Here is an 18,536-nt window from a genome sequence, read left to right as displayed (position 1 = left end):
TAACAAACAATGTGTATTTACATTTTAGTGAAATCAGATGACATTATGTAAAGGATTATATCCGCATTTGGTAAAAAATAATAATTAGGCATAAGGGAAATGCAGATTGTGTGGCCAGCCGATAGTATCACGCTTCCCATGTGACGGTGGCTGAGCACAGAGCAAAAAAGCAGCCTCCAAACTTCGCCCAGCTCCAGCCCAGAGCCTGTAATCTCGCTTTCAAAGTGAGATTAAAGCTTTATTTTGTTAGGTGTGCATAGTTCTGTAGGAACATGCAGGCGGTAGATGACTGTTGTTATTCTAACCCTAGCCAGCTAAGAGCTCTGTAAAGTTGAGCATGTAATATTTTTGGAGGAGTTGTTTGCTGGAGTTGTAGAGCCAGTCGGACGGGTTTGAAGAAAGAGCCAGGAATCGGGCGGAAGGGAGGCAGCTGAAGAGCCGGGCCGAGCCTTGCCGGACAGGAGCTGTCCATAGACATCCCTGGCTGGAGCACCCTGAGCACTGGAGAAAGGGAGGGGAGCCGTCGGGTCTCTGGCCAGGCAGCCAACATCTGGACTCTGGATCTCCAATGAAAGACAGGAAACCAGAGCTACACAAAAAGAACAAAGTTCCCCAGCTCCCTTCCGGGACCTGCATGCTCCCACAAGCACACTACTGCTGCTGACTCCCAATCTGCTGCTAGGCTCACTGCCCCTCTTTGTCAGAGCCCAGCAACAAGGAAATGAGAACTGACCTGGATGTCTAGGACAAAAAAAAGAGAGCTTTCTTTTTCTGAAACAGAAAGAAAATACCCTGAACCTTAATTAGAGGGGAAGAGAGATTCCTGGATCTGCCTGCCTCCATTGGCTAGTTGTTGGAATAGGAAGCTGCTTTTGGGAGCTGTGGTTGTTGTGGTTGGAGCCCATCGGGCTATGGATCAGGTTCAGAGGACAGGAGATCCGGGCCCCTCGGATGCAGACATGAAAAGCAAAGGGCTGGATAGCACAGAGAGCCTTCCCATTCCCAGCAGCAAGAGGAGAACCTCAGAAATGCCAATGGCATATCCAGGATATTCCCAGGATTCCCAGGTGCCAATTCCTTTTTTTTATCCCCCCCACCCCTCATCTTTTCTTTCCTGTCACTGGCTGATCCCCACACTCTAGAGCTCTTTCACTTTTCATGCCCTGCAACCTTTAAAATGTTCCCCCTTCCCTGTGATTCGTCAGCCAACCCCCTCTCTCCTTCACTCACTCGTGTCTCTCCCTCTTTTCCACCCCCTCCACCTCTCTGATTAGATACACTGATTCTTCATTCAATGGACGTCATTTAGAACAGGGCTCTGCCTTGAGTTGCTTTGCTCGGTTCACGCTCGATTTCCAACCATTCTTCCTTTATTAAGTATTGGTGTAATATTAATAGTCATGAATATCTGCTATTAGGGCTGGGAGGAAGGCAGCTCATTGCTAGGGAAGCCTAGCACCGCTACACAAGTCAAGAAGAGAGAGACGAGAGTCAACAAGGATTAAGGAGCCCAGCATAAAACACAGAAAAAAAAACTTTGTATTTAACGTCTGAGCCAGCCAGTGATTTTCTTTTTCCAGCATCAAATGAAGAATTGATTCCACTTCTGATGGATTATGGTGTTTTGTGGCTTCTTACCAGTCCTGGGCGTTATGATTTTCTAGTAATAATCTTCTAGTGCTGGCTATTTTGTAGCACCTAGCTGTCTTTTTTTCTCTGCTTGCTATAGAGATACTTTTTCTATTTCTTCTTTGATTTGTAACATTCTTCTTAAAACTGCTCCACGTTTCCGCTTTGGCTTTAACTCGTAATATGTATTGGGCTGGTTCCCTGATTTTTTATTTTTTTATGACTGTTATTACCTGATATGCGATTTTATCTAATACATCCTGTGTTTTTCTCGGTGATCAAATTAGTCCTTAATATTTTAAAACGTCTATAATGTGTCGGTTCCGAGTTAAACTTAAACATATGTTTGGCTGGAATGCCCTTTAATGTAATGCATACTTCTCTCTAACCTATCTATCCGGCGTGTGTGATTGGAAAAAATGTTTGTGTAGATATATTTTACATTGGCCACATGAACGTGTGGAACAGCCTGACATTAGAGCTAATGTATGTTCTATAAATACGTTATTATGAGGGCGAAGCGACCTACAGCTTGAACCTATCCATATAGAAGGGTCGGTGCTGTATACTGGCAAAACAGACAAGAAACAAGGTTTTGTCACACACATCAAAACAAACCATTATGTTGGAATGGATAAACATTATGTGCATGTGCCTATTTGCATGTGTGCCTGTGGAAGGGGACTGTTTTATTTATGGATTGCAGATTCTTGAAATCGGTTAAATAGTGCATTTTTTTTATTATGGGAATGCTTTTTAATTTTTGCCTCTATTTTCTCTTCTAGGACCGTCACGACGGTACCAGCAATGGGACGGCTCGGTTATCTCAGTTGGGCTCAGTGGGCCAATCCCCCTACGCCAGCGCTCCCCCACTTTCCCACACCCCCAATACTGACTTTCAGCCCCCTTATTTCCCTCCGCCATACCAGCCTATATACCCCCAGTCACAAGACCCCTACTCCCACGTTAACGACCCCTATAGCCTCAACTCCCTCCATGCACAGCCCCAGCCTCAGCACCCGGGGTGGCCGGGTCAAAGACAGAGCCAGGAGGCCAGCCTTTTGCACACACATCGGGGGCTACCACACCAGCTGTCCGGCCTGGACCCACGTAGGGATTACAGGCGACATGAAGATCTACTGCATGGGCCTCATGGGCTAGGCTCAGGACTTGGGGACATCTCTATCCACTCCATATCTCATGCATTAGAAGACGTCTCGGTAAGCTGCTTTCTTAGTCATCACCAACAGCCTTGACCTCACCATTATTTGCTACCATCTTTTCTTTGAAGGCCCTGCTGTGTACATGACTTTCCAAAAGATATGTCATCCTAGCCCACACCAAACACAGACCCAGTCCTGTACAGCTGTGCACTCCTCTTTCATACATGGACTCTGAAGGCAGATCTGTTGACTGAAGGAAATCTGGCAGAGCAATTCCTATCCCTTGTAAAGACCCAGAGTCACAGACAGGATGGATGTGTTGTGTAATAAATAATCTGTCCCTTATAATTAAGGAAATGCCATGCAGGAGCAATCTAATACAGCTCCAGCCTATACCTGCAGCTGGCAAGCCTGAGAGACATAACAAATGAAAGTGGGATATATTAAAATCCCCCCTTTTTCCATTTTTAACACATTATAGGCAATACGTCATTAGAGAGCTCCCCAGACTCCATCAGGGCCACCTATCCCATTTCTATCGAATTAAGAATGTGAGGGAGAAAATTGAACAATAAATTATTGGAGCCTAATTCAGTTACCAATAAGTGCAATTAAAATGTTTTACAATTAAACATGACATTGATCATTCAGAAAGAGGGTAAGCCTAGGCATATCAAGAGTAGCTCATTCCACATCTTAACCTTGACACATCCTACATTTTTAGGCTATAGAGAAAAAATCACGAATAATCTTCCTCACCTTCCAAAATACTTCCAAAAATCAAGGATTAGTTATTGCTGTGAAATAAGTGTTGACAGTTTAACGATTCCGGATTCAGATGGCAGATCTGTGGCAGAGAATACATCTTTTAACATAGAAAGAATGAATTTGCTACACTGAAAAGATCGTTTAGATGTTTGTTTGTTTTTTTATTGTACCTGTATTAATGTTTCTTTTACTGGATTAAAGGTAGCTTGTGCAGTATTTTAGCAGCTGCTGCTAAAATGCAACGTTGAAAGAAAAAAAAAGAATTCTAAAAAGATTAACATTTGCAATAGTGTAATATTGCTGTTAGCTCATCCAGATGGCATTGTATAGGTGGTTTTATTTATTGCGACCTGGGAAAATACCCGCCTAGAGTAATACATTAATGAGTCACAAGATCTAAGAGAATCGAGTTATTAATTCATTATTTTATTGTTCTAATGACCTGTCAATGGTTTGATCATATAGATTAGCATTGAGGAACCGGCTTTTGTGTGTGTGTATGTGGAATGGTATGTAAGCACAGTCACACATCACCGGGGGCAATAGAGAGATAGGGGGTGGTTATTTAGGATTAACTTGATGTTTTAGCTATTATTTACTCTGCTTGTTTGTTCAGTGTTGCTACTGAGCGTTTAAACGGCCATAAATGCTAATAAACCGCATATACAATGCTGTCAGAAAATAACTGGGAGTAAATGGTTTGCTGAAAAGCAGACAGAAACACACTTTCCTACCCCTTGCTGGGTCTGTCATCTTTTTGTAACCAGCGATGAGCTGAAATGAAGAAGATGTCGGAAATAAGTTAATGGTCCCCAAGCACTATGTGGTATTCCATGTAAATCCTGGTGCTGGTCTTGAAAGAGCCCAAATCAAAGTATTTTCCCTCAGCACGTCTAGTTTATGGCTTGAGCGAGCCAGCATAAAGGGATCGTATTTCCCCATATACTTAAAAGAGAGAACTTGACTAGTCATTTCTGAACATTTCTCAATTTAATTATGCTTAAATGCAGGAGCACTTTAGGCAAGTTACAAATGAGAGCATTGAGTATAATAAAACCCGTAATAAACCAACTTAGTACCATCCACCCGGAATCATTGAGATCAGGCGCAATTAACACGAGCATAAATCCAGAACCGAGTGGAAAATGTTACGATCGGTATGATTTTAGGGACGACGACTTGGGAACGGGAGCGATTCCTTCGCTATCTCAGAACAAAGTGGGTCAGAACCAACGTGAGGGCAGGGATTGTGTACAACGCCTTTGCTATTTTCTGTGAGTCATCTAACTCTAATGAATAGATGGCAGATTTTATGCTTTGCATATAACAAAAAAAAAGTAGCTACTTTAATTACAACAGCATTTTAAAAAATACAGTACATTTCGGCCCATTGGTTTATCGTGGCATCGAAAAAGGGGCCCTTTAAGGGACCTACTCTGAGCCTGATTTACCCCCTTATCACACAATTAGGAATGCGTTACATTTTATGGTTCCACATCAATTTCTGCTGATCTCTTAATCTTGCATCGGCTGAGAGCATATTTCCGGTCCTCCTTACAATATGAGAACTGTTTAAGTATAAGTGAGCTATAATGACACAATGTTCCAAGAAGTCAGTACACAATCCCCATATATATATAACACCACTTGTGTTCCTAGGTGGCACAGCGCAGATATAACTATAACATTCTCCCACTACTGTGCACTTCTTGGGCAGCATGTCCCCTTCTGACAGAAGACTTACAGTTTCCTCTTCCTTTGTTATGACAGTGTTTTAAAACATTTATGTGTTTCTGTTTCAGCATGTAGAAGACCCAGGTATCAACATCGCAGATCAAACTGTAATTAAGAAAGGTAGGCTTTTCTTTTTTTTGCTGCTGCATTCCTAACAAGTCTTCACAAGCTTCCCCCCTTTTTTTTTTTTTTCCTGTTGTGAAAACCTAACTGCCAAGCTTCATTGTGAACTATGTAAAACTTGCAAGCTGAAATCCGCCCATTAGATAGCATGCAGTTCCAAGTGTGTTTGCAAATAGGCATTTGTTTAATACTATCACGTGATGAGCAGAGAGATAACCCGCTTATATAATAAGGCAAAGAGCAACGTGCTATGGGCATTCATTCATTCTTAGCCCTCTAACAATGGGCACCTTTTTCTGTCCTGAATTTTTAAGGTAAACAGAGAATAAATTGTTGCTCTTGGATATTGCATCTTGCATATCCGCATTGCACTTGAATAAGCTCGTAAATGTTCTAAATTAAATTTGTGGCGTTCTGTTTACATTCAAAAGTTATAGTTGCTGGTTTTAATTTGTAATACTGTGTCAAAGGGGGTAAAGGTTGCTCCATAGGCTTAAATATTTTCGTCATTAGATTAATTCCTTTAAATGGTCTGCAATTTTAATCCCAATTACAAAAAAGCATTGGGTTATTCGTTAAAAAAAACCTAGGGCACACTGAACTCTAAGGGAGACATAGGTGTAAATAGGTTTGTGCTTCTTGCTCTTTTTATTTCCTTCAAGTTGGTTTTAGCAGAGATGGATTTTTAGGACTGTTCTTTTCCAAGTCTACATGATAATTGGCTCTTCTATTAGTAGTAATCTCAAGAGTTCGTTTAACTCCTATTGTCTCTATTAGCCTCCCCAGAGCTATTAATGTCACAAGTGATCTATCCAGGGCCCCCATACGTCTGACTATCCTCCGCAAATTAAATGCACAGGCTATCCATACCCAAATGATTACAAGGCACACTAATATTTGAATATAAAGACGGTGAACGCTGCCTGTCATGTCTCTAGATGGCATATGTCGGATTACATAAATATTTTCCTACAAGCGCTGCTTGGTTTGCTTGTTCTGATTATAATCTTTGGCTGTATAGGTTTATAGCCAATTTGCTAGCTAGATAAGATGATATAACTGTATATTGTTACAGTATGGCGAAATAAAAATACAGTAGCTTAAAAGACCCGAGTAATTCATTACCAATTCAGTCTAAATTGAACAGAATAGGTGTTAAAAAATAATGTTTTTTTAATGCTAACACTAGGCTCTAATATTAGGAAGGATTGACTTTTAAAAAAAAAAAAATATTCAGTAGAAAATTCATTTTGTTAACGCCCTGTTAACCGATTGGGAACAAATATCTAACTTCCCCTAGCCAGCGGAAAAACTACGCCTTGTAAATCAACCCCAATTACCCAGATTGCATACATAAACGGATTAGGGAAAGTGGATATTTATCATGCTATAATATAGATATCTCCCAGTTGTGTTTAATATTGTTCCAAGTTGGCAATTTTTATTATTATATTTTTTTTCATTAGTTTATTAGCTTGTTTGTTCACACTTCTGCTTTTGCTCTGGTACAAAAAAAAAATTTTTTTAAAGAGGCTTGTAAATGATTTCCCCTATATTGTCTTGGCTTGATAATTAGAGAACGATTTTTTTTAAAGAGGTCAGGGAAAAAAAATGTATGCAGTATTTATGGTTGGTCTTTTTACTTTGCTTGGACTGCACTGGCAATGAGGAACATTGCAAATGTCTTGTTTCAAATACTAGCCTGGATTCAGTGGTGCCTTGTGAGATAGAAGCTTGTGCATCGGGTAAAGTTGTATGGGGGGGTTGTATTATACTACTGAACGATCTAACTTTAATCGGTAATTACATCAGACAGCCTTTTCCCTCAACTAGACATTGTGCAGTCCAACTGCCACTTTCTGCCTCACTGTGGCGCTTAAGGACCTTTCTGCTTTCTTGTCTATGTACTGACCATGTTAACCCTGCTAGCTGCTGGAGGGCTGCATTCTTATCAATAGAGAACCTATGGTGCAGGGTGTAGAGTATAGTATTGCCCTTAAGATTAATGTGATTTATTATTAATAACATCAGCATGTGTGTAAGGTGAGCTGATTTTATACACCTGATTTTTTTATACCCTATGCACATGCATGCAACTGTAAAAATAAATCTAGAACAGAATTCATATAGATTAATAGAACAGCTTATATCAGAAGCAACGATGGCCAGAGTCTATATAGGCAGTTAAGAGATACACATTGAGTCACAAGTGACTCATCTGTGTCTGGGTGCTATGAAATGACAGGTTTAAATAAAAGAGACTAGAAAACAAAAAAAAGCCATCCTGCCCCCATAACACAGGTGTGTGCTTCTAAACAGGCCTTCTAGTTTCCTGGCATCATTGTCATCCTTCTTTTTTCAGGGCCTGTCTCATTGTCTAAATCCAATAACAATGCAGTATCGTCCCTCTCTCTCAACAAAGACAATCTCTTCGGTGGAGTAGTGAACCCGAATGAAGTTTTCTGCTCCGTTCCCGGACGCCTGTCTCTTCTAAGCTCAACTTCAAAGTACAAGGTGACAGTGGCAGAAGTACAGAGACGGTTATCCCCGCCCGAGTGCCTCAATGCTTCTCTATTGGGAGGAGTGCTTAGGAGGTAAGATGCTCAGTGATACTAGGTGTTGGATCTAAAATGCTCTGCGCATGTGTCTTGGATGAGAAATGGGGTGCATTGAAAAGGAGCTCTGTAGGGTGTAATTATCGCTATAGCAGACCAGGTGGTTACTTTGGGGCCCCAAAAATGCGTGTAGGGGGTAGGGGTTTATTGCAGAACTGTATGGCTTCCCAGTGGTGATTACAGCTAGTAAAAGCATTTGGCAAATGTATTAAAAAATAGTATATGCAAATCGTTTGGCAACCGGTATCTGAGTGCTATAAAAACAATTAATATTCTGATAAAGAATATTAATATCCTTTTAATTTGGGGATCAAAAAGACAGAGAGGCCCCTTTGTATGATCGTGTGAATAAGTAACCCCCCTGTATGAATATTTGCTAATGATTTGCAATGTAACCAAATTCTGATGTAAGTCAGGCATTTTTCATTTTTGTATTCCTACTTAACATTTCTGGAAAGGTTACAGCAATCTAGTATATAATCTCTAAAACTGATGGTTTAATGATGTGAGACCCATTTCCCAATAAATAAAATAAACCCTCTGTAAGGGTTAGTCAGGGGCTCCAGCCAGCGTGCTGATAGCCTGCAGTCCAATGCTATATAATGGAGTAAGTGAGCCCAGGCTCTGACTTGGTCAGCGTGTTTACTATGAGGAATTGTACATGAAGGCAGGTTCATTCTGTGTCAGGCGGCAGCTGGATGTGCATGTAAGGACAGAGAGGGAAGATGTGGGAGGAGATACAGCCTACAAATATGCTGATTGCCTTATAGAGAGGAAAGCAATTAATAGAGCAGGTTAGGAAAATATTTGTCTCCATTAATCTTTAATTTCGTGTCTTGGGGTGGTAAAGATGTTGGGAAGGAATATGACACTTGAACCCGAGTTCACAAACAAGAGCAAAGCTATCATTCCAAGAGATTCAGAAATGCAATTTGAAAACTGGGTCATTTAACTACCATTTGATTTGACAGACTGGACAACTATATGTAGTTTTAAATATCTAACATAAACTCTGTATGCATTACAGAATGGCTATACCAGTTATAACAGACTAATGTGAGTTATTTACTTAGCTAGAGAGTGTTATGCCAGCCCTGTAAATGTGTCAAATTCAGTTTAAAATAGACGTTTTCCATTGATATTGTTAAAAAAAACATGTTTCAGTGCTGGTATAAAGCTCACTTCCCTTGGTTATCCATTTGTAAGTCTATTACAAGATTTATTGGATGTACTACAGAAAACAGTTGATTTTAATTTAATGGGAATATATGGATAATTACATATTGACAACTGGCTAATTTAAATAATCGTCCATTGACTGATTAACTCAATCATGTCATTTTATGAAAATATATATTATTAATGACCGGAAATACAGAAACATATATATTGGAAGGCTGTTTGGATGTAGTGGCTATCCCTATTTATTGCTATCTTCAAGTTGATAATTGTATTCCTGATCAGGTGTTAGTAAATTGCCGGTAGGTGCTTCCAGTGCCTTGCTGTGGCTTCAGTTACATTTATGCTTGATCGTGTGTTATTAGTAACTTTGTGTTCCATTTCTGCATTGTAGAATATAGGCAATCATTTCATCACTTGTAATTAAAGTATCCCTTTCACAGTTATGCCACTTAATGCGTTCTTAAATGACTTCATTCTGATATGGACAGAACTCATTTTGCATGTAATTAGATTCGTGATTAGCTGCAAGTCAAAATGAATGATACCTGGCCCTATTAATGCTACCAACAGGCGAATGTTTCCTTATAGTGTATTTGTATCTGAATTTTGCTTCTTGGGTCTTAAAGGATTTTTATACTTCCTGATTTCCTATGTCTTTTTGTTCTTTTTACATCTTCTGTCAATGTATACGTCTTTGGTTTATTTCCCTCTCAATATAAAGTAATTTGATTCCTCTGATGCCCTTTAGAGATGTCCTAGACACTGAGCCTAATGTCATTTTCTGTGTCTACACCCAATAACTATGAAGCCATTCATATGTTTCTGTAAATTACATGAATGAGAATGTGAGAGGAGGCTTCGTTTCTCTGGGTCAGGATAGGTCACTTTTTTTGAGCAATGATGATCTTGGTCTGCAGCCATGTCAACACATTCCTGTTCCCAGCACACCAATTAGATTTTGTCCTAGCATTTTGTGACCTATCTGAAAGTTTTCTGTGTTGAAGGACTGGTGGAGGAGCCACATGACATCCTTGTGCTCACATTAGTGCTAGAGAGATTTAAGGCTGGGGTATAGGATGTCCACATCAGATGTGCATAGTAAGGCATTAAAGAGAGGGGATTTGGGACACTGAAAAGTGTATATATCTTTATTAATTAGATTTAGTTGGCATAGCAACAAACTATTACATAATTAAAATGCTAATTGTATATATGTGTTTTATTCATATTTTGATAAGGTGTTCCTATAAACTAGTAAGGATGAATGTATACCCACACACTGAGGCTGAAAATGAGACAAAAGTGGACCTGTTGCCCATAGGTTATGATTGTCTGTTATGATAAACAGTTCCATTTTGCTCCATTATTTTCTAGCCTCAACATGTCACATTGGTATTGTAATTGGAGGGAACATACATTGAATTAGTGTGTACTTGTGATTGCTCAGACTTTGCATTGCACTAATCAGCATAAATAAACCATCCCACAGAGAATTAGTGGCTGGATGCCCTGATAGTTGTGTTTTATTCCTCTAATTGTTATTTTGCTTCTCTCTGTACAGGGCGAAATCCAAAAATGGTGGCAGGTCGTTGAGAGAAAAGTTAGATAAAATAGGATTAAACCTTCCAGCTGGAAGACGTAAAGCTGCTAATGTCACTTTGCTCACATCTTTAGTGGAGGGTAAGTAAATCTGTCAGGACAAGTGATAATACAGTGTTTGAGCAGGCTGAGGCACTGCAGAAGTCACCATTGTTTTCCAAACTTAATCCATTGTTGAGTAATCTGCAGTGGAAAATCATCAGCTTTGAGGTCTGTTGTTTCATCTTGGCCACTTTAGCTGAATTAAACAACCTCCTCCATAATACTCTGTGGATACTGGTGACTCAGTAGTATTGAAATATCTTGATTAAATGGAATGTAAAGTTTGTGTGTTTATACTGTATCTTCTTTAGGATTAAAAATACAATTCTATTTTTTTTTCTAGTTAAGTAAATGATTATCTTAGCTGGAACTTAAATTACACACACAGCTGAATGAGATATAAGGGGTAACTCACTTACTCACTCACCTCCCTCTTCCTCACTCACCCCCCAACCCACACATGCCCTATTGCTCTGTACAGATCCTCAAAGAGTTCAATTAGAGACATCATACTTAAAGGAAACAACGTATACCCTGCTTTCTCTTTCTCTTTACAAAGGACATAAAGCTTTGCAAAAACATTGTGTTCATGGGGGACACTTTTAAACGTTTACTTGTAAAATAAATATTTTCTTTCTCAAATGTTTGGAAAGATATAAAAGTTGACAGATTAATAAACTGAAACCAATTGATAACCTATGACTCTGGACAATTATAGTTTCCCTTTAAGATCCTTTCTGTTTATTTAGCAGTAGCAAACTTCTTCTAATGGCTGTTGATTGCTTTTCTTTAATGTCATCAGCAGATTTCTCTGAAAGCCATTGCAATGTGATAATAGTTAAATACCTAAGCCTGAAGTTGTTTCCACTCTAAACAATGCACTAAATAATTTCGGCCTGGTCTGGTCTGCCATTGGAGGAGTGCCTGACCAGCACTTCCTGAATTAATTTGGGGATGCTTGACCTATGCCAGAGGGGAACATTATCCTGCACAGATCTGACAGCCTCTCACTGCTGCTTCTCATTTATGCATTTACCTTCCAGTCTAAAGGACACTTGTATACATTATAGCCAAATGCACCAGCTCTGTCTCCAATGTACACTGGTCGGTGTGAAAAGAAAGGGCTTCTAAAGTCTAGAAGAAAATTATGCATTAGCATTTATTGTGTCCATCTGTCGTTGATTTGTGCCAGCTTTATAAACAGTTATCCCACCAATTAGAGGGTCACAAAACATACAATGAAAGTTGGGTTTTGTTAAAAAAAAAAAAAAAAGTTTTAAAAACATCATATTAAAAGGTTTCAGGGAACTTATCAGACATTAATAACTTTAAACAAAGCAAGTATAGTAACCAGTTATATTTTCAACCAATACGGTTAATTTGCTTAAACTGTAGACATGTGAGCTCATTTAAAACCTGTGAGAATATTGACTTGAAATATCCAGTCATGTGAAGAGCATCCACACATGATAGGGTATTTAAAGTCAACAGGAGTTTGCTTTTCACATGATTGGATAATTGAAGCAAATAGTCACACCATTTTTTGAGTGAAGGTTTTCAACTTCCTTTAGTAAATCAGCCTTGTTCAGTTAGCAAAGTGAATAACCACTTAGTAAATCCCCAATCAAGCTCACTAGATTAAATATTTTTTTTTTTTTACCTTGCCCATAATAATAAAAGTAAATGCAGCTTCTTGGACCAGCTTTCAACAATGAACACTTTGAAAGTCAGGTCACAGAATATAGGGCTATAAGGTATAGTTATATATCATTTACATATAAACTGCACAGCAACATTGCATCAATTGGGTTCTAAGCCCATGCTAAGTGTATTATCATACTGTGTATACCTGCTTTATCTGCTAATCTCTCCTATCCATCTCTATATTCTAATTCTGCTGGCACAATTGTATGCTGCATTGTATAGTTTGTTTCCATGTGCTCTGTACTGTTAAGGTCATATTCATAGTGTGTACTCGTTTTCTATACTATTCTTTCCCATCACAGTATCCTAATTGTCATACCTATGATGATCCTACTGTTTTTTGCACTTTTTTTTTTTTTTTTTTGCAATTCAATGCTGCGTTACAAATGGCCCTGCCTATATAGTGTCTATGTGTGTGTTTACTTTCGCTATTCTTTTCTATCACCATATCCCTATTATCCCTTTTACAATAGGCCTAATGTTTATGGTACAATGGTGTTACCTTTAATAAGTGTAATTCCAGGTGCCCTGTCCTGCTTGTTCTGCAATGAGTACATACCAGTTTTCTATTTCTACATTTATCCCATTACAATATTTTATTTTTCACACTTACCAAAACCCCAATGCTTATGACACTATGTTATGGTGCAATGTAGAGTGTATTTCCAGGTACCTATACTGCTGTGGTAGGAGAGAGATGTATCACAGACTAAGAGGGACATGAGAAACCTAGGGCTTATTTATATACTTGACCCTGATAACGAGAGAGAGTACACATGACCATATCCTACTTCATACCCTACACCTGATTACAGTAACCCCACTGTGCCCTGGTGCCCTGTACTGTTATTCTCCTATAAGGTGTGTGTACCAGATTTCTCCTCTATTCTCTCCCATCATCTTACCTTCATTCTCTCACTTAGAATAATGCTACTGTTTATGGCACAATGGTATAGTACATAGTTCCAGTGTGTTTCCAGGTACCCTGTCCTGCTTATATGGGGTGTGTGTGTGTGATGTGTGCGGTGTGTCTGGTGTCCTGAAGTGAGGAGCCAGTGTCTGATGATCTGCTCCATCTTCCTGGAAACAAGCTTGGCCGCTGTGCGCTTTGAAGCGCTAATTGGCGCATGCGTTCTTCCGGAGTGCAGCTAATGGCAGGAAACCCTGCAGTAAAATCCAACTGCTTCAGGAAATTAAAACCAAAAGATTTGAGAATCAACAAAACAGACAGACTGCGTGCACTGACCCCAAATCTCTCCTAGCTAATCGTTCAGGATATATAAAAAAAGATCATTCATTGTAAACGGTGGAGTTAAAGAATGTCAGCGCTGAGAAGCCTGCCCATTACTTCCTTGTGCAAGGCTGCTTGTGGAAGAGAGACTTTAATGTACACATTTGTTTCATTAAAACATTACAGCAGAGTCGGTCATCATAGTGTAGACCACATGGCAAAGTCTTCCTTATGTCTTCAAGGGGGGGTCATCCACTACATGATAACATCAAATTAACTGTAACATGTAAATATTTTTAACAAGTTTAGATTACCTGTCCTGGAGATATTACTCGATTAACTATATAGATGATATAATAGGCTAAAAATAGCATAATAAAGTTACCAGTATTGATGAGATTATAGATAGTATTAGTTACATAGATGAAATTATTAGGTAAGAGTGATGATAGCTAAAACGAGTTATCTCGATAGAATGATTAGCTTGCTCAGTTCAGCTTTAGTATAAGGATAAAGATTGTTATTTTAGCCACGTGACTCAAATGTTCAAATCTCAGTGCACTCATCTGAACATAACTGTCACTTTTTAGAATAAATATCCTTATCTAGGTGTGTTAGTTTAGTGAATTGAACCTTGTGTCTATGTTATCAGCATTATCGTTAGGAAACTGTATTATGCATGAATATCTTTTCTACTCACCTATTTATTTGCATATGTTCCATTTTGTTGTCTCATTACCTATACACAAGAATGCTTTCAGTTGTCACCTTCCCTGAATTAAATATATATTTCTCTTTTCTCTGAAGGTGAAGCTGTTCATCTAGCCCGAGATTTTGGGTATGTCTGTGAAACTGAATTTCCTGCCAAAGCTATAGCTGAGTATGTCAACCGGCAACACTCTGACCCAAATGAGCAAGTGACCAGGAAAAACATGCTACTAGCCACAAAGTAGGTCTGATTCGATTCTCCAACTGATGTTTGGCATGTGCTGGGCTGCTATAGGACCATGAAAGCTATAGAGCTGGGAATATGTAATGCTGTTACCTACAGTGCAATGACTTTGTGTTAAATGCAGTAACCTATAGCAACCAGTTCAGAATGTATCTCTGGATTGACCTGATCACAGTTATCAGAAGCCTGATTGGTTGTTATGGATTAGTGTAGTTAGCATCTAGTCACTGCATTGTTACCTGAATTATTAGATAAACCCTTGTATGTGTGTCCTAAGGGACCAGAGCTGCTTGGACTTGTAGTTCGGAAACAACTGAAATGTAAAGCCCCAGGATGTCATCTGTTGCCCAGAATACTCAGCAAGGTCTTTTGCCTGCAAGCATTAGCAGCATCTGGAGTGTCCTAAACTGAAAACAATCTACATTTTCAGGATCCCGAGTTAATCATTTGCAAGCAGCAAATTGCTTCCAACATGAAAAGGATTAAGAACCTCGTCGAAATACTTATCTAATTAACCGGAAATGTGATGCTTTATCAAAGTATATCTAGATATTGGAATCCCAGCTGCAAATTACCATGTTTTACATGGATAACTTTAATATATACTCATTGCTAGAGTTCATTTTAAAGGGGGGTGGTGGTTAAGTGGCTTGTACTTTGCTTGGCTGCATGATATGTGCATTGTGATCTGATAAACTGGTGCTAGTGTTGTCATAAACAGTTGTTTTGTCATAAGAACTTGTTAAAATTGGACTTTTAGGGACACTGTTATACTTTGTGGTTTGTTTATGAAAAGTGGAGCAAAGAAAATGTTCTGAATTGAGAAAGCTGGTCGACCAGCCAAACATCTTCAAGAAAAAAATAGAGCAAGTCCAGTTGCCTAGATTTATTCTTTACAGATATACCATGACTTGGATGAATGAGAACCTTCACAACAAATGGAGGTTTTTGACTAACAATTGATAGGCCAAAGTAGAGAATGACTACTGAAGTTGGCCACACATCCTACAATCTGATTGTAGAATCTCCTTCAGATGTAGTGTGAGCCCCTTCCGTAACAATCCGGTCAATTTATATCTAATTGGTAGGGACCCGAGCGTCATATTCATTGGAAAACAAATAACTTGTACAATCAGTTTGTACTGTGTGTGGCCAGCATTAGATCTGATCGATAGCTATGTGCAAGATGCTGTTGCTTCAATCTTATCCCAGCCTTCTGTATATGAGTATTGCTGATCTGTGGTTCTCTAGCTGCCTTAATTGACAGGGCATGGCTGGGATTTGTAGTTGCAGAGCAGATGAAGTGCCACAGGTTCTGAAACATCTGCTTTATATTAACAAGCTATTTCCTAGCCAGCGACTTCTCCCCAGCCAGGGATGGAAGCAACCAGCAGAATACTTTTTACATATGCTCTGCATTTCGTTCTCACTATTTTTGCCACAAGAACTATTAGCTTAAGTCCCGAAAGTCCTTATACATGTCAAAAGGTTAGTTATTCTCCCAGAGGCTTTGCAAGCAGAATATGAAGGGAACGCGGTCCTCTTTATGGTACTTGTAGAGTTTATACAACTGGAGGGGATCTGATGTGTAGACTGTAATGCAAATTGCCATGCACGAGGCCATTCTCCTCTTTCACAGATTGATCAGTACTGTATGAATCTGCCTCTGAAAGAAAAACTTTCTGTGTTAACCAAAGCAACCAATTAAATTCTCTTTTTTATCCCCAAACCTGCACTGATAGTAGAAAAGGGAAAAGTGATTTCAGGGGTAACATGCATTTCTCCTTTTGACACCTTCATCAGAGAAAATGATCTATACAAAAGCTATTGGCATTTAAGAAATAACATGCAGGTTTTATTTAAGAAGTGATGATGGCAAGTTACCTGTTTTAACCAATCAGATGTCAGCATGTATCTGTTCAGTGCTTTTAGACTAGTGAAAGAAGCCTTCTGATTGGTCGCTTTGGGTAATTGCCCTTTTTATAATGCTTTTTGATTATTTGGCTATGATAGTGTGACTTGTAGCAACGTTTTAGGAAAATGCCAACCGATCTCAGTTGTTTTTTTTCTCTCTCGTTTGTTTGCAGGCAGATTTGTAAAGAATTCACAGATTTATTGTCACAAGACAGATCCCCCTTGGGTAACTCTAGGCCAAGTCCAATACTAGAACCGGGAATCCAAAGCTGTCTGACACACTTCAACCTCATCTCTCATGGATTTGGCAGCCCAGCTGTGTGTGCGGCCATCACAGCCCTGCAGAATTATCTCACCGAGGCACTAAAAGCAATGGACAAAATGTACCTCAACAACAATAATCCCAACAGCCACACAGACAGCAGCAAAGGAGGGGACAAAGATGAAAAGCACAGGAAGTGACCCCACTCTGCCAGTCTTCCCTACCTGCTCAGCACCACCCTCTAGTGTTGGCCAAATGCCCACTGGGGCACAGACAATTCGGTGCCATCCTTCCTCCGGAGATACAAGGCTGCACTGCTTCCTTGTCCATCCTTCTTTGTCGCCGAATCCATTTTTGGATTATGACCAGGACAGGCTGATGAAGCCAGGAAAGAAAGTTGTGTCGTTAAGTGTTCGGACTTTTTCTAAGAATACTTTTTTTTTTTTAATTTTAAAGCAACCAGTTCTTGCTATATATCTATCTATCTATGAGAGTCATCGGACTAAAGTCACCACATTCTCTACAGTTCAGGTTGTAGCCAAGTTAAGACGGCTGAGGATGACATTTATCAGTATTTTCTGGACAGAAATCACATTCACTAATATAAGGGAATCAGTGTTTATGTATATATTTATTTATGTGTAATTTAATGGGGATTGTAAATATGGTGCGTCTGTTAAAAGAAAAAAGCCTTTTTTTTATTTATCTGGTGATCTCGTTTACCTATTGTTTAGTGGGTTTTATTTTTTCAATTTCCCTTTAGTTCATGTGGATATTGGTACTTGTTTAAAAGACAGGACGTTGGGTTTGTAGGGGATTCCTCATTTTCTAGCCCTGTTGTAGCATGTTAAGACAACAATGAAGCAGCAGAACAAATAATGAAAAAAAAATAATAAAACGGATTTTTATATATGTTTAGTATTACAAAAAGTCTTTCATTTTCTGGAAGAAAAAAAAATCCATTTCGGACACTGGCTAACGAGAATGGGTACGAAATTACTAATGTGTTGTTAGCTTAAAGGAAAGTTCTTCAACTCAATCGTTTATAAACAATAGTACATATGGCGCGATTAACTATAATTTACCAGATTAGCAATCCGTTAGTCCAAAATTATTTTTTATCTTTCATTTTTTATCTCATCACTTTGAGTATTCCGACACAGGTTCAGTGGTCTGGGAAACCTTTAGTGAATCGCCCAATTGGGTTTTTTTTTTTTTTTAAATACAAAGAATGCACATGTTCAGGAACCACAGGTATTTCAGTGGCCGATTTACATAAGGTTTATTAATTTGGAGGTGTGCTGTTCTGACGATTCTGAATCAGTAAATCCTTAGTAAATCAGCCCCTTACTGTCTTTGGTGGGAGCACAAGTGACTGTATTGTGCTGAGTTATATGAGATGAGACTTACCAAGCATACCAATGTATTATAGTCTTTTGTTGACCAGGTGAATAAATATTTGATACGCTTTATGTCGATTTTTTTTTTTATTCAGTGCTGTCTTTACCCAGGCGTATTTTTGTCCTTGGCAGTATTTTTTATTCAGTATGGTTACAGTAATTGAGTTTAACTCTCCCTTGACAATTGCTCCTCGCAATAAGCAGCTGAACCCTGTGTT

The 18,536-nt window shown here is 39.0% G+C and overlaps 1 protein-coding gene across 5 annotated transcripts in view; it reads left to right on the top strand.

Annotated features, from left to right (window-relative positions):
* The window catches only part of TFAP2A (transcription factor AP-2 alpha), a 21,627-nt gene extending 4,137 nt beyond the window's left edge, over positions 1 to 17,490 (top strand). For 3 of the 5 annotated variants that reach the window (XM_018558221.1, XM_018558222.1, XM_018558219.1), the window contains 6 exons: positions 2,415 to 2,849; positions 5,363 to 5,414; positions 7,780 to 8,011; positions 10,776 to 10,894; positions 14,598 to 14,739; positions 16,830 to 17,490. In XM_018558221.1, the coding sequence (XP_018413723.1) occupies positions 2,415 to 2,849; positions 5,363 to 5,414; positions 7,780 to 8,011; positions 10,776 to 10,894; positions 14,598 to 14,739; positions 16,830 to 17,118 (1,269 nt within the window). In that variant the 3' untranslated portion in view covers positions 17,119 to 17,490. Of the gene's footprint in view, positions 1 to 911; positions 1,068 to 2,414; positions 2,850 to 5,362; positions 5,415 to 7,779; positions 8,012 to 10,775; positions 10,895 to 14,597; positions 14,740 to 16,829 lie in introns of those variants that run through there. The other 2 variants (XM_018558218.1, XM_018558220.1) reach the window with 2 other exon arrangements.
* The last annotated feature ends 1,046 nt before the right edge of the window (positions 17,491 to 18,536 follow it).

Source organism: Nanorana parkeri, unplaced genomic scaffold, assembly GCF_000935625.1.
Source record: "Nanorana parkeri isolate BGI_ZX_2015 unplaced genomic scaffold, ASM93562v1 scaffold326, whole genome shotgun sequence".
NCBI lineage: Eukaryota > Metazoa > Chordata > Amphibia > Anura > Dicroglossidae > Nanorana > Nanorana parkeri.
The sequence above is the reverse complement of the archived record's forward strand: the minus strand, read 5'-3'. Positions and strand labels throughout refer to the sequence as shown.